Source organism: Mustelus asterias, chromosome 9 (genome assembly GCF_964213995.1).
Source record: "Mustelus asterias chromosome 9, sMusAst1.hap1.1, whole genome shotgun sequence".
Lineage (NCBI taxonomy): Eukaryota > Metazoa > Chordata > Chondrichthyes > Carcharhiniformes > Triakidae > Mustelus > Mustelus asterias.
In genome coordinates this window covers 102,043,205-102,070,516 of record NC_135809.1, presented here as the reverse complement: position 1 = coordinate 102,070,516, position 27,312 = coordinate 102,043,205, and the positions used below count along the sequence as shown (strand labels likewise).

Below are 27,312 nucleotides of genomic sequence, written 5' to 3'. Positions count from 1 at the left end.
AAGATGAACCTTTGCCTTGAAGACCATATGCTCTTGATTTGTACTATAGTACGTATAAAAATCAAAATCGAATTAACATAATGCCGAAACAAGCCGTGCCATATCTTCATACAAATTGCCTAATTAAGTATATAGAACCATAGAACCCTACAGTGCAGAAAGAGGCCATTCGGCCCATCGAGTCTGCACCGACCATAATCCCACCCAGGCCCTATCCCCATATCCTTACATATTTTACCCGCTAATCCCTCTAACTACGCATCTCAGGATACTAAGGGGCAATTTTAGCATGGTCAATCAACCTAACCCGCACATCTTTGGACTGTGGGAGGAAACCGGAGTACCCGGAGGAAACCCACGCAGACACGAGGAGAATGTGCAAACTCCACACAGACAGTGACCCGAGCCGGGAATCGAACCCAGGTCCCTGGAGCAGTGAAGCAGCAGTGCTAACTACTGTGCTACCGTGCCGCCCACTGTATCATGTTATTGGATTACAAACTCATGTAATTTAGAAAATTTTCTGTTCATGCTCAGCTATATTTCATTGTAGCATTTGATTTGAGTTATTATGGTCACATGTATTAGCATACAGTGAAAAGTATTGTTTCTTGTGCGCTATACAGACAAAGCATACTGTTCATAGAGAAGGAAATGAGAGAGTGCAGAATGTAGTCTTACTGTCATAGCTAGGGTGTCGAGAAAGATCAACTTAGTGCAAGGTAGGTCTATTCAGAAGTCTGATAGCAGCAGGGAAGAAGCTGTTCTTGAGTCGGTTGGTACGTGACCTCAGACTTTTCTATCTTTTTCCCGACGGAAGAAGGTGGAAGAGAGAATGTCCAGGGTGCGTGGGGTCCTTAATTATGCTGGCTGCTTTGCTAAGGCAGCGGAAAGTGTAGACAGAATCAATGGATGGGAGGCTGGTTTGCATGATGGATTGGGCCGACCTTTTGTAGTTTCTTGTGGTCTTGGGCAGAGCAGGAGCCATACCAAGCTGTGATACAACCAGAAAGAATGCTTTCTATGGTGCATCTGTAAAAGTTGGTGAGAGTTGTAGCTGACATGCCAAATTTCCTTGGTCTTCTGAGAAAGTAGAGGCATTAGTGGGCTTTCTTAACTATAGTGTCGGCATGGGGGACCAGGACAGGTTGTTGGTGATCTGGACACCTAAAAACCTTTGAAGCTCTCGACACTTTCTACTTTGTCCCCGTTGCCATCAACTAGATTTGTTTAGGTTTTGCATTTTTTCCATCACAAGTGCTGAAAGTATGAGAACTGCTAATTTTGCACAAGGAAAACAGGGCAAGCAGCAACAGTCCAACCAATCAGACTTAAGGATTGTGAAATAACTGAAATGAACATGAAAATTAAAGTGGGTGAATTCAGCGTCAAATCAGGCACAGGAAGAGAAATATGAAGGAAGGTAAAGAAATTGGTTGAGAGAGAGAATACGTAGTTAGAAATGGAATGTAAAATGATCTTTTTAAATCTAATGAAATGTGAACTTACCTTGTTCCAGGTGGAGACTGGGGACTCCAGTTCCCGGTAGACCCATGAGTGCAGACACTTGGACCACGGCAGGTGACAGATCGCGCGTGCTCAGTTTTCACCATTCCTTGGACAGCTGCAGGGATTGGGTAGTGTTCCTGCGTGGCATGAAAAGATAACAGGACCCAGTTTTGAGAGCTATAACAAGCAGAGTCCCAGGTCTGAGAGGGGGAACTCAGCCAGAGAACCAAGAGAGGCTGAACCCAGAGATTGATCATTGGGAAAGAAGACTACCAGTAGGAACCAATGGGGAAGGAAACCACTGGGTGGGTAGAAAAGCAAAAAGAGGCTTGAGGCAGCAAAATTGCTACTGTCAGCGTGCTCCAGGTGGCGAGGGTTTGGGAGAAGCCCTGTTCAGCTGGAAAGACAGCAGAAGGCCGATGGTGCAAAGGTGTTCTGCTCGACGTGGCTGAAGAGCTGGGGTTGTGCCTGTGAGTTAGTGCTTGAGTGAAACCTCACGAAGCCAGTGAACATAGTCTCAGCAGAGGAGATTAAGCCATCAGGTGGTGAGCAGTCATTGAAACCGTTTGAGTTGGGTGGCCTTTGGAGGGAATTCAGAGATTAGACCTTCAAATGTGAAGACTGGAAATCCCCCATTAGGGTGACAGTGTTTTAACGGGATTGTGTAACTTAATGTGGACACTAACATCTGGGTGTGTTGTTGAGAAATCTGTAGGATCTGTCTTGGTCACATCTACCATTTATTGTGTAGTGTAGTATGTTCAACCACAGTTTGCCTGTTCATTCATATGTACCTCAAGTTAATTCTGAATATCAGAGCATAAGATCAATGTTATAAATTGTTTTACTTCTCTAACTTTGTATAGTAAAGTTTATTTCATTTGCTTAAAAACCATGTGGCTTTATTCTCTTTTTAAGAGCCCAGATTCTTGTTCTTTGTCTACTTTAAACAAAAGGTTACTGGTTCCTAGCTGAATCAAAACATGAGTTTGTCATTTTAAGTTCTCCCAACAACATTTAACACCTGAAGAAATGAGACTCCGTATTTGTGATAGTAGATTTTCAGTACCGGGGAGATTGTTTGACAATAATTTATTCTTATCTCATTGTTAAAAGACTGTCTAAGCGGGAATAAACAAGACTTAATTATCTGTGGTGAGTTTAGTTTGTACCTACTGCAGTAATAAAGCACCTTACACCGTTCAATGCACTTCAGTGGTGAGTTAGTCAGCAAGATGCCTCTTTTGCAAAGATAATGGTGGAGTGGTGCAGCTCAGACAGCAACCGTTGGATATTGAAGTTTAAATGTGTAGCTGCTACTTGCCTGAAGTTACTGTGTTATTTATCCATAAAAAAAGTGAGCACCATTATCCTCAGCAATACTTTGATGGCAAAATCTGGGCCATCACCATTGGTCCCCACCATTAATTCAGTTCCTTAACCGCAAACTACTTGAGGCTTAACCATACCATTTGCAATCTTGGTGTTGTATTTGACCATGAGATGAGCTTTTTCAACCAAACATCTGCTCCATCACTAATACTGCCATCTACTTACACTTCTGAAGACCGCTCCACCTGCTCAGCTCATTTGTTACTGAAACGCTCATCCATGCTTTTGTCACCTTTAGACTAATATGCTATCTTGGTCAGCCTCCCATTTGTCGACCTACATAAACATGAGCTTATACAAAATTATGCTGTATTCTAACATACACCTGACAAGTCTTGTTCACCAATCACCCACTATGTTCACTGGTTCCTTGTGGAACAATGCCTCAATTTAAAAATTGTCATCTTTGTTTTTAAGTTTCTCCATAATCTCAGCCTTCCCTTTCTCTATAACCTTCCCCAGCTCTGCAAGCCTCTGAAATGCAATCATGATGGAGATGCCATAGTCAGGGGGCATACAGGCATTTCTATAATTATCATTGGGAGACCAGGATGGTGTGTTGCATCCCTGATGCCAGGTGAAAGACATCATGGAGAGGATGCAGAAAGTTTCCAGACGTTGTGATACATGTCAGTACTGAGGGCATTGAGATTTTCAGAAGCGAGGGAGGAAGTTTAAAAAGTAGGAACTCTAAGGTACCACACACCAGTAAGAGTACAAATAGGGAGATAGGGAGGATCAATACATGGCTTAAGACAAGTTGAGAAGGGAGGAGCATTGGTATCAGTCCTGGGGCAGGAGACACCAATTCATCTCAACAGGAACAGGGCCATTGTCCACAAGAGGAAATTGACTAGTGTGGTTGGGTGGGTTTAAACTAAATTCATTGGGTGAATTGGCAACAACATATAGAAATAGAAAAGGTGAAGAAGGTGCACAAACTGAAAATGGTGGACAGTACTAGAGAAGGAAGCCCTTCCATATTAGATTGGAATGAACTAAGAAGGACTATGAAATGCAAATAAAGGTTTACAATGGATGCATGTAAACATGCAGAATGTGCTGAATAAGGTTGGTGAGTTGCAAGCTGAAATACCTGTGGGAATATAATGCAGTGGCAATAATGGAAACATGGCTTCAACATGGTGAGAACTGGGTGTTTAGTATCCAAAGCTAAAAAGTGTTCAGAAAAGATGGGGAGGGGAAAGGGAGATAGGGTGACAGTAACGATTGGGGAAGACATTGTAGTGTTGGAAAGAGCGGATGTTGTTGAGGGGAAAAGAACAGAATCCATTTGTTTAGAGTTGAGAAGCAAAACAGGTTATTCCATAGATTTCCAAATAGTGGGAAGCAGATAGAGAAGCAAATCTACAAGGAAATCACTGACATGTGCAAGATTTAAGAATGGTAATACTGGGAGACTTTAATTACTCAAAGTATTGATTGGGATACTGTTAGAGTAATGGGCAAGAAGGGAGAGGAATTTCTGAAATGTGTTCAGGAGAATTTCCTTGCCCAGTATGTTCTTGGTCCAAACAGGAAGGGGGCATATCTGGATCTGGTGCTGGGGGATAGATTAGACCAAGCGCCTGTGAGGGAACACTTGGGTAAGAATGATCATTGTATCGTAAGGTTTAGACTATTAATGCAAAAGAGTAAGGAACAATAGAATTGAAAGGGGGCTAATTTAATGCCATTAAGAAGAATCTAAAGACTGACTAGAAAAACTGCAATGGAATAATGATGATGCCTCAAGCACAGGTTAAGCACATTTCATTAAGGGTGAAATGTAGATGGACCAAAACTAGAGCTGCTTGGATGATGAGGGAGATGGAGAATATGATTAAAATAAAAAGAAAGCAGGTGCTTGATTAATATCATTAACGTTTGAAGGTTGATAAAGGAAGTACAATGGATGTTGTCTGTGGATTTTAATGAAGTGCTTGTCATAATACCACAAAATTGAGGCCCATGGAATAGGAGGGTCAGTGTCAACTTGGATTACAAATAATTGGCTTATGGACAGAAAACAATGAGTTATAGTAAATGGTTATTTTTCAGACTGGAGGATGGTAGACATTGGTGTTCCTCAAAGTTCAGTGCTAGGACTGCTACACCTTTGAAATATATAAGTAACTTGAATATTAGAATATTGAGCAGAGTTTCAAAATTTGCCAATGATACCAAACTTGGAGAGTGACAAACAGCGAGGATGATAATTGAGTGAAACAAGACATAAGTTAGCAGAATGGATAGACAAGTGGTAGTTGAATTTCAATGCAGAGAAGTGTAAGGTGCTGCATTTTGCAGAAAGGTTAGGAAGAGACAAGATTGATTTAAATGCACAGTTCCAAAGAGTGTGCAGGAACAGAGGAACCTGGGGGTGCATATGCATTGATCTTTGAAGGCAGGAGGACATATTTAGAGAGTGGTTAGCAAAGCATTTGAGGTCCCAGGCTTCATAAATAGAGGCTGAGTACAGAAGCTGGGAAGTTATGCTGAACCTTATAAAATTATGGTTAGGCTACAAGTAGAATATTGCGTCCAGTTCTGGTCACCACATTTTAGGAAGGATATGAAGGTGCTGAGGAGATTTCAAAGAATTGTTTCAGGGCTAGGGGGGTTTACCTGCAAGGTTAGGTTGGAGAAGTTGGGTTGTTCTCCTTGGAGAAAAGGAAGTTGAGGAGCAATTTGATCGAGATATATAAGATTATGGCAAGTTCGGATAAGGTAGACAAGGAAAATCTGTTCCCATTAGCTGATGGTACAAGGACTAGGGGGTGCAAGACATGGGGAATGTGAGAAAGAATTTTTTTTTGGCAGTGTATCATAATGACCTAAAACCCATTTCCATGAGGGAAGTGGAAGCAGAGGCAATGAAGGATTTCAAGAGCAAATTTGAAGAAAATAAACTTGAAGGCTATGAGGATAGAGCGAGGGAATAATACTGACTGGATTGCTTCATGTTGAGCCTTGGTCTTGATGGGCTGATTGGTCTCCTTCTGTGCCATAAATGATTCTATGACTGAGATGTCTGGACCTTGCACATGTCCAATTTTAATTGCTCCACTATGGGTGGCTGTGCCATCAGTTGCCTGGGCCCTAAGCTTTGGATTTTCCTCCCTAAATTGCTTTGCCTCCCCTTCCTCATCCCCCTTCATGATGTTCCTCAAAACTCACCTCTTTGAACAAGCTTTTGGCTGTCTATTATTCCCTTATGTGGCGTAGTGTTGAGCTTTATATGATCATACATCTGTGAAAAGCCTTGAGAAGTTTTACTATGTTAAAGTTAAATGCAAGTTGTGGTTGTTGCACTGACACCCAACAGATGTCAATAAACTCAGCACACACAATGGATTAAATTTAGGATTGTTCATGGGTTGTACAGGTTGGCATCACACTCTAATACTGAAATGAACTAGCTGAGCACAGGCCTTGAATTTAACCCTTGAGCATTTTATGGACTTTATCACTCAGCACCACACTGCTGTATTTACTGCTGAGCTAGAATTTACTTTTCACTACAATTTCTGAGCAAAATAATTGTCATTGTGCGAGAAAGTGATGGAGTTGCTCTGCGGGGGAAGGTTAGAAATCATAGAATCCCTACAGTACAGAAAGAGGCAATTTGGCCCATCGAGTCTGCACCGACCACAATCCCACCCAGGCCCTAGCCCCATATCCCTACATAGTTACCCACTAATCCCTCTAACCTACACATCTCAGGACTCTAAGGGGCAATTTAGAATGGCCAATCAACCTAACCCGCACATCTTTGGACTGTGGGAGGAAACCGGAGCACCCGGAGGAAACCCACGCAGACACGAGGAGAATGTGCAAACTCCACACAGACAGTGACCCAAGCCGGGAATCGAACCCAGGTCCCTGGAGCTGTGAAGCAGCAGTGCTAACCACTGTGCTACCGTGCCGTGGTTGCTGTTAACCACTTCACCTTGGAACTTCCTCCACCCTCTTCGGTAGTCTCTTAACCCATTGACTCAGATTTTTCTGGAGTGGAGCATGTCGCGGTATGCCTGGGTAGTTACATTTTTGCCACTCCATTTGGCTGAAGCATTTTCAATGAGATTTAGGATTGAGAAAGCTACAGAGTAAATGATAGAGGAAAATTGATTAGAGTGGTTGAATTAGAATCAAAGTGCAGAAAGATAAATTAGAGGATTTTTAAAAAGAGAGCAAATAAAAAGCGGAAAGGAAAAAGTAAGACAACTTAAGAAGTAAATTGTAAATTTTTTAAAATTCTAACGTAAGAATGAAACTCCACAGTTTAGTTTCCTTTTTGAGCTGGAGTGCTAATTGACATTGCAGTAAAATAAATCTCCACATTAAAAAGTTACTTATGCTCTTCAGGGCTGGCCATAAACCTTTGTTAATACCACATGCAGCAACTTCACGAAATTCACAGGGATTAAGAGTGTTTTGTGAGGCTAATGGTGGATCGGCATAAATTGCCCAGCAATTTATGGTGATCTGCTATTCACTTCCTGCCACAAATATCTGGTCGATTTACACCTCAAAAATGGCAACAGCATTCAATCCCCCATTATTTTAGGAGCAAATGCCGAACCATTGTTGAAGTCATGTTTTTTGTCCTGTGGTTTCCTAAATAAAGTCCTTCTCATTTGTCATTCTGATACTTCTTTCTCCTCTATTTCACAATGAAAATGGGAGTTATGCAAATACATGTTGGTGGTAGTGACTTTTTAATCTTTGTGGTTGCACCATCACCAAACTGGATCCTTACCTACTGTTCATGCATACTTATTTCCTGGCAGAGGTTAGTCACCAATAGTCAGAAGCAGTCTTTTACTCAGTCTATATACTATGTCAGACTTGCAACTATTTGGTCAGTCTTGGGATGAGGAGTTATGGTTATGAACTTGAAAATCCAGCACCTGGACTTTAGTTCTAATTAGTTAAAGTTTAAAGTTTATTTATTAGTGTCACAAGTAGGCTTACATTATCACTGCAGTGAAGTCACTGTGAAAATCCCCTAGTCGCCACACCCCAGCACCTGTTCAGGTACGCTGAGGGAAAATTTAGCATGGCCGGTGTACCTAACCAGCACGTCTTTCGGACTGTTGGGAGGAAACTGGAGCGCCCGGAGGAAACCCACGCAGACACGGGGAGAACGTGCAGACTCCACACAGACATTGCCCAAGCTGGGAATCGAACCCAGGTCCCTGGCACTGAGAGGTAGCAGTGCTAACCACTGTGCCACTGTGTGATGCACCCTTGTAAGTATATCAGACATCCGCAAGGTGCATGTGGTCCTGACAATAGATTAATGTGATCAGAGTGTTGCTGGCGTGGTGGCATTTATTGCCCATCCCTAATTACCCTTGAGAAGGTGGTGTGTGCCACTGCCTTAAACCAATGCTGTGCGTGTGGCACAGCTTCTCCCACAATCTCTTGTTGGTTCTTCGAAGTGAATATTTGGTAGGATTCCAGTGGGTATGTAGGTGACTGCTAAGGCCAATCTGCATCCAGAAGATTCTGTGGTAGGAAGAGTGTCCTTTTAGACTGATGCAGCATCTGTTAGTTGAAAAAAACCACTCAATAAGCTGTTTAACGCTGCTACTATGCAGTGGTTACATGCGTATAAACAGGGTGCTGTTGTCAGTCCAAAAGGAGTCCTGTGTACCTCACAATTGAATAATACTTGAAATTTCTGTGCCAGTGTGATGCCAGGTATGTTGATTGTATATCCTGGCAATTGGCTGATTGAATCAAACAGCATGTTCCTTCAGTAATAGGCAAAGTTCAGACTGTACTCAACCAGTCTAAGCTTGCAAAAATGAAAACAAAATGTCTACTGTTACATGTGATTCTATGATTGGGCAGCACTTGCTGAATAATCTTGATTGAACCAATAGCTATCATAACAAGCACTTTAAGATAATTAAGCTCATAATGTGACTTCTTTATGCTTGCGAGAAGTGACATACATTCATATGCAGGGACCAGTTCTCTGCAAATAAAAGGAAAATGTTCAAGCTTTGCACCTTTTTTGAATTAGCTGGGAGCTTGGGGTGCCTGTTTCCCTGTTGCTTTCTCTATGGCAGTGTCTTGGCTAATCAGTCAACTTGCCAACCAATCATCACCCTTTCCCCTATAGTATAAATTGTTGTGATTATTTAAGACTTAGCATTGTTGTGTTTGTGCTGATGAGTGCAAGATGAAAAGCTTCAGCCACATCACCTCTTTTCAGCAACAGCTCTAGTTTTTCATCAAAATCTACAACCAAGGGTTGTTTTACATAAAGGGAATATAACTACCAAAGAGTTGTTAATAAGTAAATTAGAAAATGCTGTGGGAAAACGATGTGCAATAGGTTGCATGATTCGAAGAAATTGAGTAAATATAAAAAATTGGATTATGTAGGTTGCCCCTTGCTTTATTTGTTTCATAAAGTAACCCCATGTTTGTGAGTTGAATTATTTATCACTGGTTCCAAGCAATAAAAACAAATCTGTGACCCATTCTGCTGGTCTTCACCTGAAGAAGGGGCTTGGAGCTCCGAAAGCTTGTGTGGCTTTTGCTACCAAATAAACCTGTTGGACTTTAACCTGGTGTTGTTAAACTTCTTACGGTCTTTACAAAAGCAGCCTTGTAATAATGAAAAGAAATGTACCCTTTTTTTTGTTGACTACTTCAGATGAGGTGTTGTGTTCTTGCTGGGAATAGGTGAAGCTTTTGATACAAAAACTTAAAAGATTAAAAAGTTTGTACAACTACAATTGTGTGCCAGAACAGTTTATTTTGGTGCTATTGATGTTTTTCAGAGAGCATGAGATTGAAGTGATGCTGTTGTAAGAAGATTTATTTTAAAAGCAATTGTAACATTACATTAGGCCGGGTTTCAATAAATGGGATCAAAGTGTAAAACATCTATATGGAAATATAGGGGATGATTCTCCCAAAAAAATTCTAAGTATCGAATTTGCGTAAAGACTGGAGTAAATCACGCTGGCTTTTTCAGCGGGAGTTTCAAAATGAATCTCCCACATTCTGTGCACTGCGGTATGCACTAGCGTAAATCCCATTGAAAATCAGTGGGTAGGGCCTATTCCCACTGAAGAGGCATAGCACTGAGTGGGCCACTGCGCATGCGCCAATCTGTCAGCACCTAGATCGGCATGTGCGCAGTAACCCCACACTGCCGGCCTTCTGATCATTGGCCAGCCCTGCGACCCCCACATTGCCAGCCCTCTTCCCCCCTTCCCCCGCAGCACTGATCGCCCCCCCACCCCCCCACCCACACTCTGATGGCCAGCCCCGATTGCTGGCCTCCCTCCCTCTGTCACTCAGCCCAAATGCAGAGTGGCAGTGGGGCCCCGCCCCCTGGGCATTGATACTTTGCTCCTTAGGTAGTGCCAGGGGCCCAAGCTGGCACTGCCAAGATGGCAATGCCTAGGGGGCACTTCCCTTGGCGACCGATCCTATGGGAGGGGCCTCGATTTCCCCCTCTTCACTCCAGCAGGATCAGGCCGTCAGCTCCCCGCAGGTGGGGAGCTATACCAAACCCCGCTGGGGGGTCAACCACTCCTGGCAGGGGGGAGAGAGACTTTTAGTCCTGGACCGCTAATCATATTTAAAATACATGCAAATTAGTATTAACATAATTTATGCAGCTCTGTGCTAGAAATCCGGCTGCCGGAGACGTGCAGAGGGTGTGGCACCCAGCGGGTAGCCTCCGCCAGAATCTCCCAGCCCTCTGCACTACAAAATCAGCACAGCGGGCTGGGAGAACCACCCCCATAAACTTTTGAAAGAAGAATTTCAGTTAAACAGAGTATTATTCAATTCAACATATTATTAAGGCCCCTTCTACTTGTGAGATTTGCAAGTTATGTTTTGATGATTTGAAGGAAATCAGGTTGCTCTGAATACAGTACTTGGCTGTTTTCCTGCCTACTATGTCTTTAAGTAACCTCACCCAGCAGATGCCATTCCCTCGAGGTTGGACAGTTGTCTTGTCAGTGCTGCTGACCACTAAGTGATATGCAGGAATACCTGGGATGACTTTTCATACATCCATTTCTTTTTTTCCCTACCCATGTCTCACCTCACCATCTGCCCCGATACTCCCCTTGATGGCTTAGCTGAATTTATTTGCCATGTGGGGAATCAAAGGTGCTATTTTTTGATATTATTAGATTATTACTTTTAATATCCAGTACCTCTTTGTTCAATTTCAGATTGTGGGAATGTTTCAGAGAGAAAGTGGATCATGATGATATGTAGCATGAGACACTACAGCATGAGAACTTTTGTTTTGCAACTAGCAGATTTTTAAAACCACAATTGAAACCTAATAAACTGCAGATTTCGCAAAGTGTTTTATCTTTGTAATTTAAAAAAATACCGTTTTATTCCCACTAATTGATATATCACGATCTTACTATAATTTTAACGGAAATGTACACTTTGTTTTTTGTTGACTACTTGTGATGAAGTGTTGTGTTCTTGCTGGAAAAGGGTGACACTCATTAATTCTAATCAAATGTCATTTTATTAGATATGTTATTGGCACAGATAAACAGAGAAACCCAAAGTATGGCTGAGTTCCAGGGAGTAGGTGATGGTCAGCATGTCACACTGTGCCTAACGGAAGCTGTAGCAGTAACAGGTAAATCACTACAAGTATTGATCTTTGTTCTGTTCCGGTTTTTATTTTGTTCCATTATTTGAACATTTTTGAGGTTGACATCAATGATTTGAAAGAATAGGGGGCAACTTTCATATATAGCATGGTGTTTTAACCAATAACCAATGTAGCAACAGCTTACAAAGTAAACAGAAATTACTGCATGAAGCCAGGTGATATCTCTCTGTTTAATATTATTCACTTAGTTTCACAATTTTTGGCTGTATCATTTAAAGTGATAGCTGGGAATTTGTTGGGCCAGCAGTGGTTTCACCCACTGGTTGTCGAAATTTTGGGAACCCTCAAGGGAGGCCCATGGAATCCAAGTGTCCTTCAGACACTTAATCAGCTGTCATGGGGCCTTGCGTGTGATGGAGGTCCCGACCTGCCGAGAGCTCCAATTAGAGGCCTGCAGCTCTTCATGCTGCCCATACCAACGGGAACAGTGGCTGCTGGTGGCGCTGCACCAACCCGAGCTTCAGAATTGTGGAGAAACCCTAAGCCACAGGTATGTGAAGGTGGGGTGGGGGTCATGGGAGGGGACGACGCAGTGTCAGAAGCAAGGGTGGAAAGAATGTCTTTCCACAGCCATTCTTCTACCCGTTGCCAGGTCCCTTGTTTGAGTGCAGAGTTTCTCATAGCAAGGGACCTTCAACATCCCCTCCTGTAAGGCCACTGGCAAACCCGATAGCTTTTCTTGAGCGACATTCCAAGGGTATGGAGACCTGTGAGGCCTCTGTTTAATCCCTGAGCCACCACTAAATTGCAGTGGATTAATGATAATAGATGTCAATCGGTTTATTAATGAGACAAACTGAAAACACACTGCCAGCAGCCCCCTCTGACTTAATTAAGGAAGGTTTTCCCACCATCGGAAGATTGACACAGGGACACACTCAAGTTATCTGGCTGCCATGATTCCTGATGGACTGCATAAAATCCAACCCAATGTTTGTGTCAGTCTTGTTTTCTGTGGCATTATAGAGTCCCTTTAAGTGTTATGTGTGCAACATTTTCTCTTAAATCTGTTAACAGTTGCCTGGGCAATTCTGTTAACACCACTGTGAGAACAGTTGAAAGGAAGAAAGGCAAAACATCATTTGTTGACAACTCTGTGATTGATTCAATTATTGGTGGGGGAGGAGGGGGTGGTGAAGAAAAGTAGGGGTCAATTTATAGCACATAGCTTCATTAAAAGACATTGCCCTCATTTCTGACAATTCTTTGTCAGCTGTTCAAAGTCTTCAAATGTTCACAATCTCTCTTTGAAATTACATGTAATGACATGATTGAAAGTTCTGACAGTACTAATCAGCAGATGCTTTAGTTAGTGTTTATGTAAATTATGCAGGCATTGTCGCAGACACTTTTGTATAACGTAACGGTTGACGAATTCAGGTGTTCTTACACAGAACAGAAGAGAAAAATCCTACCATAGCAAAATAAAATTCATTTATTTTTGAAATTTAAAAGGGTGCCACATTGGTATAGCTTTGTGCTTCAAGGCACTTTGCTAAGACATGGTAAACCATGGATTTATGTATTGTGGATTGCCACATGGCAAATTCCTGACTTCAGCGAAGTATTCCAGGGAATATGTTGAGTTTCCCTTTGTGTTTGAAATTAGTAAGCACAACATCCTCATCATCCTTATCACTATCCTTTCAGAATCCCTACAGTGCAGAAGGAGGCCATTCGGCCCATTGAGTCTGCACCAACCACAATCCCACCCAGGCCCTATCCCCATAACCCCATGTGTTTACCCTGCTAATCCCCTGACGCTAGGGTCTATTATAGCATGGCCAATCAACCTAACCCACACATCTTTGGACTCCATGTTAAGAATGGCACTGACAACATTAGAGGAATGTTCTGTAGTGAGGATCAACCTAATGGGAAAATAAAACCTTTTTTTTAAATTGGGAGAGCATAGAATCACAAATGTTATGGTAATGCATTGTAAATCAAGGTGTTTGTAAGCATTGCTGCTCAGTTTTTTTCTAATAACCTTTTGTCAATGACCCTATTACTGTATGAGTGTGCATTTATGTGGATATATGTAGGGAGAAGATTGTTGAATTTCTGTACAAAATTGCTTTAATTCGTTTTTTTTATTTAGATGGTGATCGACTGGAAAATATGGACGGTGTGAGTTTACAAGCTGTTACTCTTGCAGATGGGACAACAGCATATATTCAACACAATCCTAAAGGTGTAGACTTTCATGGTGAATTTCTAATTATATAGCAATTCTACTATTTAATCCATGTGTATTTTGCATAATTTGGCCTTTTGACATAATTTTGTTTACAACTCTAACTTTATTTTAGCGTGATGGTAAACACAAGATTTTTAACATGCTCGGAACTAAATGTGTATCAGTCGTTTATACATTAAAAAGTGTTCCCCATTCCTTCACCACTGCTGCCCCAAAACCTCTCCCAACTGCCACCAATGATTTTTGTCCACTTTCCAGTCTTCCTCTGTTGATGTACTGGATACAATTCTACAGGCACCAGCTGCCATTGAGTACCTCAGATTGAGTTAGTCTACACACCGAATATAAGCAGGCTATTTAACAATAGTGAGCATTAAAACACACCTGAGATCTTCTCTCCCTTCACCAACTTTCCAGCAGAGTCATTGATCATGAATAAGAAGCCTAATTGATTTTCTTTTATTCACCTTAGCCGAGGGATATTGTGGCCAATTTTAATAACCTATTATTGCTCTGGCTGATATCAGATAAAACAGACATGAGCAGGGTTAGTACCTGGAACATTCCAGAACTGTATGGCTCAGCAATGCAACCACAGGTAGATTTACTTACTGGGTGCTTGAAAGAATCTGCACTTTCCAATATGATGAGATATATTTGATTTGTTTCAGATGGGAAGTTAGTTGATGGTCAAGTGATTCAACTAGAGGATGGTTCTGCAGCATATGTCCAACAAGTTTCAGTACCAAAATCAGGTGAGTAATGATCAACTGGTGTATGCAAGATCTCAGAAATCTCAGAAACCCTACAGCACAGAAAGAGGCCATTCGGCCCATCGGGTCTGCACCGACCACAATCCCACCCAGGCCCTACCCCCATATCCCTAGATATTTTACCCACTAATCCCTCTAACCTACACATCCCAGGACACTAAGGGCAATTTTTTTTAGCGTGGCCAATCAACTCAACCCGCTCTTTGGACTGTGGGAGGAAACCGGAGCACCCGGAGGAAACCCACGCAGACACGAGGAGAATGTGCAAACTCCACACAGACAGTGACCCGAGCCGGGAATCGAACCCAGGTCCTTGGAGCTGTGAAGCAGCAGTGCTAACTGTTAGATGTTGGGTAATTTATCCCAGTTTTGCTTTTTATCAACTTAAGTTGACAGCAACTGCATGTAAATTTGATTGTTAACTGTGAACGTCTTTTTCGAATAGTCAAAATCAAACCTGAAACACTCTCTTTCAGTTGTAAAGGTATAAACTATAATTCGCTCAAACTCAACATGACAAAACATAAAATATGATGCTAATATCATGCAATGGTATAGTCTTTAAATAATAAATATAGATATACTATATCTATAAATAATAAATAGATACAAATAGTAATTTGGTAGTACAGAACTTGAATATTGCTGAAAACGAGATGTTTTGTTGAAGTTTTTAGAACAAAGAAAATTACAGCACAGGAACAGGCCCTTCGGCCCTCCAGGCCTGCACCAACCATGCTGCCCGACTGAACTAAAACCCCCTACCCTTCCAGGGACCATATTCCTCTATTCCCATCCTATTCATGTATTTGTCAAGATGCCCCTTAAAAGTCACTATTGTATCTGCTTACACTATCTCCCCTGGCAGCGAATCCCAGGCACCCACCAGCCTCTGTGTAAAAGAATAAAACTTGCCTCGTTCATCTCCTTTAAACCTCGTCCCTCGCCCCTTAAACCTATGCCCCCTGGTAATTGACTCTTCCACCCTTTTAGTCTTGCACTCATCAGGACAAATTGCAAGAATATCAGCATAAGAAAAATCTATACTCTGTGAGGAGAGAGTGCTGCCTTGTTAGCAAGTGGACTCGAATTGATGGAGGCATTGGAGAATGCACCAAGTGATGGTGACTGACCATTAACTGCCAAGCATTTTTAGAAACTTAAACCAGGTAGCTTGACTCTGAATGGTCATAGTATTGCCCTGAGGAATGAGCCAGTGAATGACTGTCACTTATTTTGTTAAGCTGAAGCAGGCGCAATATATGTACATGTCCTTTCTCTCTGCAGAGAACAAGGCTCTGTGTATTAATATATGTAGCTTCCAATATACATAAATGCGCCACACTGTCTGTTTGACTGACAATCTTAAATTGGTTGTCGGCATAATTCTAGCACTTTGAGGATTATTTTGCATATGTTGTCCAATCGCAGAATCATATCTAATGTTGGACACTCTGTTTTAGTTGTGCAAGCAGGGGCTGTTGGTGTGGTGGTGGTGGGGGGGCTGGGGGGGTGGGTTTGGCCATGAAAGCCAACAATAGCTGGGGGAGGTAGTCACTCTCATAGATATGGATGCGCAACGGCACCCTCTGCTGGCTTTCCGGCAAGCTATGCCCAGCTCCCCTCCCCCCGCTGCAAGAAACAAGTTTGGGTTAATTTTTTAAAACAAAGTTAGGTAAGATTTGATTTTTTATCTCGCCCAAAAAGTAGCATGATTCTCTTGCATTTTCACGCTCGTTTGGCATTTAGAATTTTTTTGATAAGATCCCCCCCCCCCCTAAAGCCTTTTTGGTAAGACACAAACTGAGGCCAGGTCTGCCATCTCAGGTGCTTGCAAAATACCTTGGACATGTCGTGGTGAATTGAAGTGCTTCTTGCATCATGACCAACATTCTCCCTTTGTCAGCGCTACCAAAGCTGATTCCCCAGTCATTCGTTTGCTATTTCTTTGACCTTGCTGTGTACAACCTGACTTCTGGATTTACCTCTTTATAGCAGTGACTGTGCTCCTAAAATAATTCATTAACTGTAAAGTAGTTTGTGGTATCCTGATGCCTGGGCACCCATTCAGAAAACATGGGTGTATTCCACCTAAACACATAGAACCCTAACTTTAAATTGTTGCAGCTAGGTTAGTTGAAATTAATTTCAAAAGGTAAATATAGAATTTATCTATTTTTCCATTGATCTTTCATGGGATGTGGGTATCGCTGACAGAGCCAGCATTTGTACCCTACTTGCTCTTGAAAAGGTGGTGAACTGCTATAAGCTTTCTGCAGTGGGATGGTCCAACTTGAGGTCCAACTAGGCCATTTCGGAGGACCTGCTATTAATCAGGAGCCACTGGTAGGCTAGACCAGGAAAGGATGGCAGATTCCCTGCTGGTTATTAATAAACCAGCTGGTGTTTTACAACATTGATAGTTTCATGGTCACTATTACTAAGACATGCTTTCAATTTCAAATGTTATTAATTAATTCAATTTAAATTCGACCTGGTGCCATGATGAGATTCAAACCCATGTCCCCAAAACATTGGATTACTAATTCAATGATACTACTACTACATCATATCCTCCCTATTAATGATGTGAAATGGGTTTCCGTATATTTATGTAATTGAGAGCTCTTTTGTGACCATTCTTTACATTTGGGTCCAGATAGTATTTGACTGGAAGACATCATGGTGGATAATAATCCTGTCCTCACCTGCATAATACACATGAAGCTTTATTGAATAGCTACCTGGAGCAGATGCACAGGTTGTCTTTTTTCTTCTCCGTAGTTCGGTTGCATTAACATATACAACAATGACACATGAATGGCTTAGTTACAGCAAAGGTGATGCCTTTATCTGCTGAGTCCTTGTGGGACTGATTCATTTCTATTGCAATATCCTAAAAGAACGGAAATGGAGTTATTCAAAAGCTCTTCTGCTGGCTGTGTCCTCTTGTAGGAGACTGTTTGCGTTTTGAGGATGGACAGGCAGTTCAACTAGAGGATGGATCAACTGCATTTATCCATCATACACCAAAAGGTAAATTATTAAACAGATTACAGTAAAGCTGTTATGAGAAAAATATGATTATTCACTATTTTTCATGTCTTTATGATTAAGATGGCTATGATCCAAATGCAGTACAAGCAGTTCAGTTGGAAGATGGAACTACTGCCTACATTCACCATACAATACAAGTTCCACAATCTGATACCATCCTTACCGTTCAAGCCGATAGCACCCTGACAGGAATACACACGGGAGAAGCCACAGTAGATCCTGAGACCATCACTGCACTTGAGCAATATGCCACAAAAGTAAGTGTCTGTTTAAATGCCAACTTTGTAACATCACCCGATGCCTCAATTTGGCTTTCACTGAGGCTGTTACATTGTTTTGTTGTTGTTTTCCTTCCTGCACCTAGTGGTGCACAAGGCATATGTCTGCAAAGCCAGTTTTTCCTGGAACAAGTCACCTAGCCTGCCACCAGGGGTTTAGAGCTTGAGGAGCACCACCCTGCACCAAGCATAACTGACTCTCTTTGCCTGCTGTTGGCGTGTTGGAAGAATTTTGCAGGTTTATAGTCAATCTGTTGGCTGCATTACGCTTTGGCTATCAAGTACTTGGGTGGGACTTTACCTCAGAGCTTCTGGCTTAGAGGCAGGGACACTACCTACTGCACCACTAAGATCTCCTCGGTTGTTACATAATTCTTAATTTTCAATGTTTGATATAGTGTTCAAAAATATATATACAGTCTTAAAGTAATCTGTCAATATTGGTCCTGAGATGCACTATTGAAACTCCTAAGTCCAAGAGGAATGTTGGTACTGTGATGATACTGTGCCTTTAAGAAATATATATGTTTCTCGTAAGGGGTATGTTTAGAATTCAGATATGTTTTGCAGGGTGCTGATCTGTCTAGGAAAACCTTTAAATTAGTTGCTGGGAGCACAAGCTAAATACTCACTTCAGACCTGGAGCAAATGTATTTGTGTTTACTTGGGTTCCCCCGATTTCCAGAGTAGAGTTTTGATTAGGTTGATTTACAGGGACAGAGTCATGTGCTTAATGGGAGGAGCTAAGCTTGCAGGAAAGAAAGGGTTTCAGTTTCATTTTAAATACAAGCAGTTGCTGCCTGGGCTGCAGAAGAAAACAGTATCTCTCTCTCTTTCTCTCCAGAGGTGTTCTGAAAGCTCCAGGACTGGTAACCTAAGTCACAGCAAGTATGCCTGTGTTTTGCTAACTAATTTTAAAGGGGGGGGAGTTAAGTCTATAAGAAAAATATTATTTGAATTGGGAAACATAGCGATAGGTTAGCAGTTAAGACTAGTTTCTTGTCATGTTTAGATATTATTCAGTTGATAAAGGTTAAGCTAATTAATTCGTTATAGTAAAACCATGTTGTTAAATAAAGTTTATTTTGATAAAAGCTTCCTAGTTTGTTAGTAGAATCGCACCTGGAGTGAAATATCTTATCCTCACCCTAATGCCAAAATAGAAGATTGTTCAGGTCTAGTCTGGCTGCATAATATACCCTGGGGTTTCTGATCTGGTACCCTAACAGTATTGTTAGGTACTGAAGGTGTAATATGGTCAGAAGCTTGGGTGTATGTCAGAAGTTGTGAGAAATAAATAAAGTTGGCATAAATTATATCAGTGTTTAAACATAATTCTTAGCATTTTACCTAAATGCACTTAATATTCTTTCTCTATAGGTAACTGCTGATGGAAATGAGAGTGTTAGCAGTACAGGACTAGTGAATGAGGGTGATCATGAGAAAAAAATGCAGGTAAGGCATTAGTTATTGTGCAATAAACACTGGAGCAATAATATTGATTCTGTGAATTTTCATTTTACCACGCTCTTTTTGCATTGATACTGCCCCTCTCAACTCTTCTAGCGCTTGTCTAGTACATCAGACTCAAAATCTGCATGATAGCTAACATAAGAAAATATGAAATAGGAGGCCATTCAGCCCATCGAGTCTGCTCTGCCATTTGATAAGATCATGGCTAACCTGATTATAGTCTCAACACCACTTTCCTACCTACCCCCAATACCCTTTGACTCCCTTGCTCACCAGGAATCCTAACTATCTCTGCCTTAAAAAGATTCAATGACCCTTCCTCCACCGATCTCTAGGGAAGAGTATCACAGACTTGCAACGCTCTTGAGAGAAAAAAATTCTCCTCATCTCTGTCTTATATGGAAGACCCCTTATTTTTAAACTGTGTTCCCTTGTTCTAATCTCCTTTGCAAGGGGAAACATCTTTTCCATATCCATGCAAAGTCCCCTCGGACTGAAACAGCCAGTTCTCTCGCTGCCTCTCTGTTAAAACAGAAACTGCCGACTCTCTGTCCACCTTGCCATTTGAAACAGAAACCTCTGGCTCTCTTTCCAATTCACCATTTGAAACAAAAATTCCATGCTTTCTCTTTCTCTCTTTCACCATTAGAACAGAACCTCCAGACTTTCTCTCCATCTCACCATTAAAAAGGAAACTTCTGGCTCTCTCTCCGCCTCACCGTTTAAATTTAAACTAAGCCCCCTAGCTGTCTTTCCGCCTCACCATTTAAACTGAAAGCCCAGCTCTCTTTCCGCCTCACCATTTAAACTGAAACCCCAGCTCTCTCTCAGTTCCTTCATGTAAATAAGATTCTCCAAGCTAAGTGATAGCATATCCTGTTTAATGTTTTGAGAACTGTGTAATTTTCTTTCAGAAAATCAATAGGAATAAGTTGCTGATGGTATTTTGCAGTGTCCATAATTGTAGAAGAGATGCGAGAAAGCAAAAACATAATCATGTAACAGGCACAGTGTATTAATCTGATGAGGATTGTATTAAGAATGAAAGGAACAAGCAGTAAACTTACAAAGATTGATGTTGATGGGTTGATGCTGTAGAAAGACTGAATTACATAAGGAAACTTTTTAGTGATGAGGGAAACTTTGAATTAAGTTTTAAAATTGCTCATTTGCTGCCGGTGTTTTGGGACTGGTTGATGTAAGAGCACTTTTGTGTGAGCTCAGCTTAGAAACTCGATCAGAACAATAAAAGTTGCAATGATATAATGTTCGGTATCTAATTCTGACATGAAAATATGAAGTTAAGAAGGCAAAAATGTAATCTAATCGCTGTCATAGGCAATGCTATTTGTGCTGTTTCAGTGCTGTGAGAGACATCAATAATTCGTTCGAGAGATTCAAGAAAAAAGATGGAAAAGATAGGCGCAGATTTGAGGGGTGAGAGCACATTCAAGAACTTTGGAGGGGAAAGGGAAGATTATGAGAAGGTTGGAGATGAGGCGGAAGGATTGAGGGGTTGGGGTGGAGTTTTGAGGAGGGACTTTGGAAGATAAAGGAAGCCATTTACAATGTCAGCCAGCAGGGAAGTCAAGAAAAGAAGCTGAGTAGTCAGCAGTTTATGAATGAGGTCAGAGGAGCTGGAAATGGGTCTCATGGACAAGAGGAGTACAAAAAGGGTATGGGGGATATGGGAGAGAAATGAGAGAGAAAAAGAGACAGAGAGGCAAATGTTCAAAGCTATTACATGGGACCCAGTGGAAGGTTTGGTTTTGGATTCAAGAGCAGGTTGTGTTAGGGGGAGCTGCAGAATCAATTAAATGTAGATTTTCAAAGTAACAAAGAAGTCCAAGATTCTCCTTGCACTTGTAGGTAGGTGTGAAGGTGATAAGAGAGCGTTTTAACGTGACAGATGGTAGTGGAGATGAGAAGTTAGGTTGATCTCTGCAAAGTGGACATTTTTGGCAAAAGAGATTGAGGCCTACTCGTGCTTGGTATGCTCTGGTATGCTTGATATGGTGGCTGAACCAGTCAGTATCCCTTGGAACTGAGATGACAAACATGAGACCCAGACAAAGGAGACTGGCTGGGACAAGGACAAAGGATCAAAGGCGAATTATGAAGGAGTGGTGGAGTAGAGCAGTGATTGATAAAGCATTAATGAAAATGGGAGGAAGAAAGTCTATAGACAGTTGGAATTTAGTGCATTTGTAGGTGGCTAGGGGAGTGGGGGAGGTGCCTTTTAGTTGGAAAGTGTACAAGGAACTGCTTGGTGAAGGCTTAGCCTGCAATTCTGCAATCAAAGTGATGGGAGTAGAGAGTCCATATGAGATACCACAGTGGATATGGTGGCTGTTAATAATGTATAAAAGTTTATATAGTAGGTTAGGTATATGGACAACAGGGGAGGTGGTGGCATATTGGACTAGAAAGCCAGAGACTTGAGGCTCTGGGGACCCAGGTTCAAATCCCATGTCAGATGGTGAAATTTGAATGCAATAAAAATCTGGAATTAATGATCACCATGAAACCATTCTCAATTGTTGTAAAAACCCATCTGATTCACTAATATCCTTTTTAGGGAAGGAAATCTGCCACCCCTACTGCTCCGGCCTACATGTGACTCCAGGTTCACAGCAATGTGGTTGACACTGAATGCCCTTTGAAATGGGCAAGCATTCAGTTAAAAGGCAATTAGGGATGGGCATTAATTGCTGACCCAGCCAGCAACACCACACCCAATTAATAAAAATAAAGGAAGTGGGCAAGAGGAGTTGAAATGATGATTAACATTGCTAGAGTGAGGAGTCAATGTAGAGAGAGAAAAGGGGGAGGATATCCTAATGAGAATCTCTGGGTGAGGTGGTAGAGAGCAGGATTTTAACAGACAGGTATTTGAATGGTACATGATGCGTGCTTGAAGGAGAACAAAGTAAGCAGAGAGTCCACGGTGTAATTTTGTATTTCTCTCCTTCCCCACCCCTATGGCAGTTTGGGTAGGGGATATTGCGACAGTATAGCAAGGGGCAAAATGTTGTTATTTATGGGGCACATTTCAGTCAAAGCCAGGATCCCAAAGCACTAATCTATACTAAGGTTATAAATTGCAAATACCTTGTGCGTGAACAGACATTCTGGAGATAAATGTAGAGAGGGGCAATGATTGTTGGTCTACTGATAGAGTTCAAAGCACCAGTGGGAGGGTGGGGGAGGGAATAGGATAGAAAGAAAATGAGCAAGATTAGCTGTCCCTCCTTTCTGCAGACATGCTGGGCAGCGAGATTGGTGAGAGAGGAGGAGGAAGAGGATTGGGAACTTTTAGCAAGTGCAAGAACTGTTCAGCCCTTCAGAAAATAAGATACACAAGAAATAACTGTAAGCTTATCCAATGGAGATTCAAACCTGGAACCATAACAGGAAGATTCTATTGGCTTTAGAAGGGGTGTCAGAGGATTGGACATCTGCAAGTGTTATACTCTTGTTTCAAAAAAGGGTGTACGGTTAACTCCACTAACCACAAGCCAGTTAATATTGTGATCCTTGACCAGATTCCCAAGTTGTTGCTGCGATCCAGTTAGGGACCTATAACGTTTTGTTTAAAGTAGACCAAGTTTGAGATCCAAGACACTTGTTCAGGAAGGAAAGCCATGAGATTATGTGGATTTTGAACAAAGAAAAATAAACTAAAAAAAAAACCAAGATCGTAAAGAGAACAATCTACAATATCTTCTCCTACTCATAATATTCAGGGTTAATCTGAGGTACATGTGAATTAACAGGCAACTATGGTCGAACACACTAGACTGCACAATGAATGACAGATGCAACCAAAACAGATTCCACGGATATCTCAGTGACCCACCCAGATGTCAGTAACACCGAGTCAACAATCTGCAGCACAAAGACTGCCCCAACAGTCTGCAGCACAAAGTCACCAACCTTCAGCTGTGTTATTCACTTAGAGTCTGCTCCTCACAGCCCTCTTCCTTCCTGTTTGGAGTTTGTTTCTCTGCCCCTCTCTTTTTCTCTCAGTTAATCGGGACCTGTTTTTGTCCCTTGCCTCTGTCCTTTACCTGGGACTTCCTTTTGGGATCTCTCCTATCCCCTCTCCCTGTCCCCTGTCTGGAACACTTGCTGGTCATGGTGTCCTGCACCCATTCACTTGATCCAGGTTTTCACGCCTTTCTTTTTAGGCACAAATGCAAAGGGCCCCAAAGAACATAACATTTTCAGATATGCGCATGTGCAGCCCAGTCTATGCATTTGCAAAGGTTCTGAGGCCCTCGGGAGTTGTTCCCAACCTCCTTGCTCAACCAAGGTAAGTTTGAGTTTCATAACAAAACTTGGAACCGTGAGAATGTGATAATCTTTAAAAGTACGCAGGCTGGTGGAATGAGGTAAACAGGTAGCAGGTGAAATTTCAATCCAGAGAAGTGCAAAGTGATTAATTTGATAAGAAGAGCAAAGACAAGCAATATAAAGTAAAACGAGTTCAATTTTGAAGTGGGGTGCTGGAGCAGAGAGGCCGGGGTATATGTTCACAAATCACTGAAGATGCAGGGCAGGTTGAGAAATTAATTAATAAAGCATACAGAATTCTGCGCTTTACAAATATAGACATTGAGTACAAAAGCAAGGAAGTTATGATAAACCTGTGTAAAACATTGGTTTGGCCATCTTTAGGAAAGATGTTAAACCATTAGAGAGAGTGCAGAAAGGATTCATGAGAAGGCTTCCAGGGATGAGGAACTTCGATTACGTAGGTAGATTGATAGGTTGTTGATCTCCCCCTTCTTCCTGAGCCTGCTATGACTGGCCAGGCAGCAGTTCTTGGGTGTCTGAAAGCAGAAGAAGCTGGTTGGGGGTGAAGGAAACAAATAAATTGGAAATCAAGAGGACCCTGGTCACACCATCAGCAGTTTGTATTTCATGTTGGATAGCTGGATGAGACTGAGGTGAATATTGAAAAGGGGCATGAGACAGGAACATTCCATCATTTGTAACATTCTCAGCGATGGTCTGCGTAACAGTTGGTCCATTGTGTGGCACACCATTTGTTCCGTAGGATTCATGAGATGCAAGCCAGCCCCGATCGCTGGCCTCCCTCCCTCTGTTACTCAGCAGAGTGGCAACAGGACCCCCCATTCCCACTGATCACTCCCAGAGGCCCTGCCCCCTGGGCAATGCCAGGGGGCCCAGGCTGACACCGCCAGGGTGGCAATGCCCAGGGGGTACCCCCTCAGCACCCAACCCTATGAGGGGCCTCGATTGCCCCCCCACTCCAGTGGGATCGGGCTGCCAGCTTCCCGCTAATGGGGAGCTGTTGTAAACCTTGAAATACTCCTGCTTGTTGGGTAGGGGGGGGGGGGGGGCTTCAGTCCTGGGCCTGCTAATGCTATGCTAATAGCCATTAGCATAATTTATACAGTTCTGCGCTGATTTCTGGCTCAGAGCTGATGGCGCCGGAAATCCAGTGGCCGGAGACGTGTGGATGCCATGTCGCCCAGCGGGAAGCCCGCTACATGGCCTCCGCTTGAGTCTCCCGGCCCATTGCGCTGCCATAGCAGCACAGCAGTCTGGCAGAATCGCCCCCATTGAGTTTGGATGATGTGCCTGTCGCAGCCGAGCAGCTGGAAGTGTGTAGAGGATGTGGCAGGTGGCATACTGGCAACATTGGAAAACAGAGATGGTGAGATGGAGCATCTGGAGCTCTGGGAACTACTAGAGGCTGCTGATGAGTGAGTGATCAGACTGTGATGCATTGAGCAGCGCAAGAGCCCAGTGGTATAGTGGGATGAGATCTACTTTGAAGATATATTCACTGACTTGGATCACCCTTGTGAAGACAGGGTAGTAAGAAAGAACAGACAGTAAAATAGTCATCAGCTACTGTGTGTGCGGAAAGCTGCAAGTTGTTTTTAAAGACTAATGAACATGTGCATAGTTTCAGGAAGGTAGAGAAGTAGAGAAAGTAGAGAAGAGTAAGACAGAATGACTAGAAAGCAAAATATAGCAGAAGCTGGGAATCAGAAATAAAAGCAGAAAATGCTGCAAATACATAGCAAATCTGGTAACATCTGTGGAGAGAGAAACAGAGTGAGGAATGTTGCAACCTTTTTTAAAAAAGAAATCTTTTTCTTAAAAGTTGTGGTGTAACGAATGTTGGTAGAGTCTATTAATGTTAATGACCGATGTCAGGCAATTACAGTGAACAGAATGGGATGATAGGATGTATAGCTGGGAAATACAGCACAAAACAATAGTCATCAACCACATTGTCTTCATTGAAGGCCTTGGTTCGGTGCCACCTTGATTACAGTAAGTCACCATTTTAAGTTGCCTCATTCAGTGTCATTCTGCTTCAGTATCACGGATAAAATGGGGACACTGTGCAATTGGCATCAGGACTTCAACTTTAGCCTTGCATTGGGACGTACGTAGCATCGCATGACCTGATTAGCGCTATTTTGAAGTGGTTTATCCTAATTGTTAATTCTCTCCTGCTCCTTGCACAATGTGTGTCTCACTCGCTACTTCCCTCTGCAGCCACCACTCCTTCTGCTTCACTCATGCTGCTTCCCTCCCGCTCGCCACTTCCTTCCCTGATCCTGTGACTTGTCGTCCCCCTCACTGCCATACTTGCTTCCTCCCTCCTGCCGCCTTGTTCACGGCAAGGGCTCGGGAGACAGAAGCAGCGGGTGGAAGGGTCAGCCAGTGGGAGAAGCTGAGAGTGGGAGAGAGAAGAGACAAGCAGGGGAGGCCAGTAAGTAGAAGGGTTGGCCAGCAGGAGAGGCAGTGAGTGAGAGTTGGGATGATAGAATTAGCATATTTCTATTTAATTTTTAAATCCATTATATTTTAAATGTTAAAAGCAAATTACTGCAGATGCTGGAATCTGAAACCAAAAAAGAAAATGCTGGAAAATCTCAGCAGGTCTGGCAGCATCTCTAAGTAGAGAAAAGAGCTGATGTTTCAAGTTCAGATGACGCTTTGTCAGAACTTTGACAAAGAATCATCTGGACTCAAAATGTCAGCTCTTTTCTCTCCTCAGAGATGCTGCCAGACCTGCTGACATTTTCCAGCATTTTCTCTCTTGGTATTTTAAATGTTACTTCATTTACAAATATAATAATCTAAAAATGTGCAGTATTTCAACTTTCAGGTATAGTGTTTTCAAGTTAATTTCTGACTAGAAAGGTCCTACAGAACCAAATTACAGCTTTTACATTGGTTGTAATAGGAAAATCTGATTCGCTTAAAGTTGTTTCAGTTAAAGTTGCACTTTGCAGAAATGCAACTATAACATTTAGTGAGAAATCACTGCTGTCCCGTTTTTGTTCCTTTGTGTGGTGAAATATAGAGGCCCCAAAACACCCTCAGAAGAGAGGTACTGGATTAACAACTAGTATGAAATCACAATAGGCTCTGGATCATTATACTTTAAAAAGATTTGATTGAAGTATTTAAAATAAGGACTGGACTAATCTGTGCACATTTGGGAAGATTATTTGAATGAGATAACTTGGGGAGAATGAGGAAATATGCATAAAATCTACATAAATACAAAACTAGGTTAGATGTCGCGCAGATTATCCCAGAGGATTATTAAAGTTTAGAATAGATTACCTGCATTTTCAGTGGCTTCAGACTTGCTGCAAAATTTCAAAAGGGAATTGGATAAGTTCCTGAAGGAGGTGGATGTGGCTGCCTTCAAAAACTATATGGCATGTTGCACAATTCATCTATGATCATGATCATGGAACTTGTTTTTGATATTTTTGCGGAGAGAATGACAGTGGAATTTCAGGGAATTATTTTCTTCCTGAATTGATCTTGGGTTTAAAAATATATTTTTGATGCTCTCCAATTACCTGGCTGCTGGTAGGTGGGGTTATTCGTTGCAATATGACTGAGTGAGACAGACATGACAGGCTATTTTATTTCCTG

The 27,312-nt window shown here is 42.1% G+C and overlaps 1 protein-coding gene across 8 annotated transcripts in view; it reads left to right on the top strand.

The window, feature by feature from the left end:
* znf143b (zinc finger protein 143b) overlaps positions 1–27,312 on the top strand; it is a 94,662-nt gene that overhangs the window by 27,735 nt on the left and 39,615 nt on the right. For 5 of the 8 annotated variants that reach the window (XM_078220699.1, XM_078220696.1, XM_078220694.1 and 2 more), the window contains 6 exons: positions 11,441–11,551; positions 13,689–13,796; positions 14,459–14,542; positions 17,516–17,596; positions 17,678–17,874; positions 19,276–19,350. In XM_078220699.1, the coding sequence (XP_078076825.1) occupies positions 11,443–11,551; positions 13,689–13,796; positions 14,459–14,542; positions 17,516–17,596; positions 17,678–17,874; positions 19,276–19,350 (654 nt within the window). In that variant the 5' untranslated portion in view covers positions 11,441–11,442. The remainder of the gene's footprint in view (positions 1–11,440; positions 11,552–13,688; positions 13,797–14,458; positions 14,543–17,515; positions 17,597–17,677; positions 17,875–19,275; positions 19,351–27,312) is intronic. The other 3 variants (XM_078220702.1, XM_078220695.1, XM_078220700.1) reach the window with 1 other exon arrangement.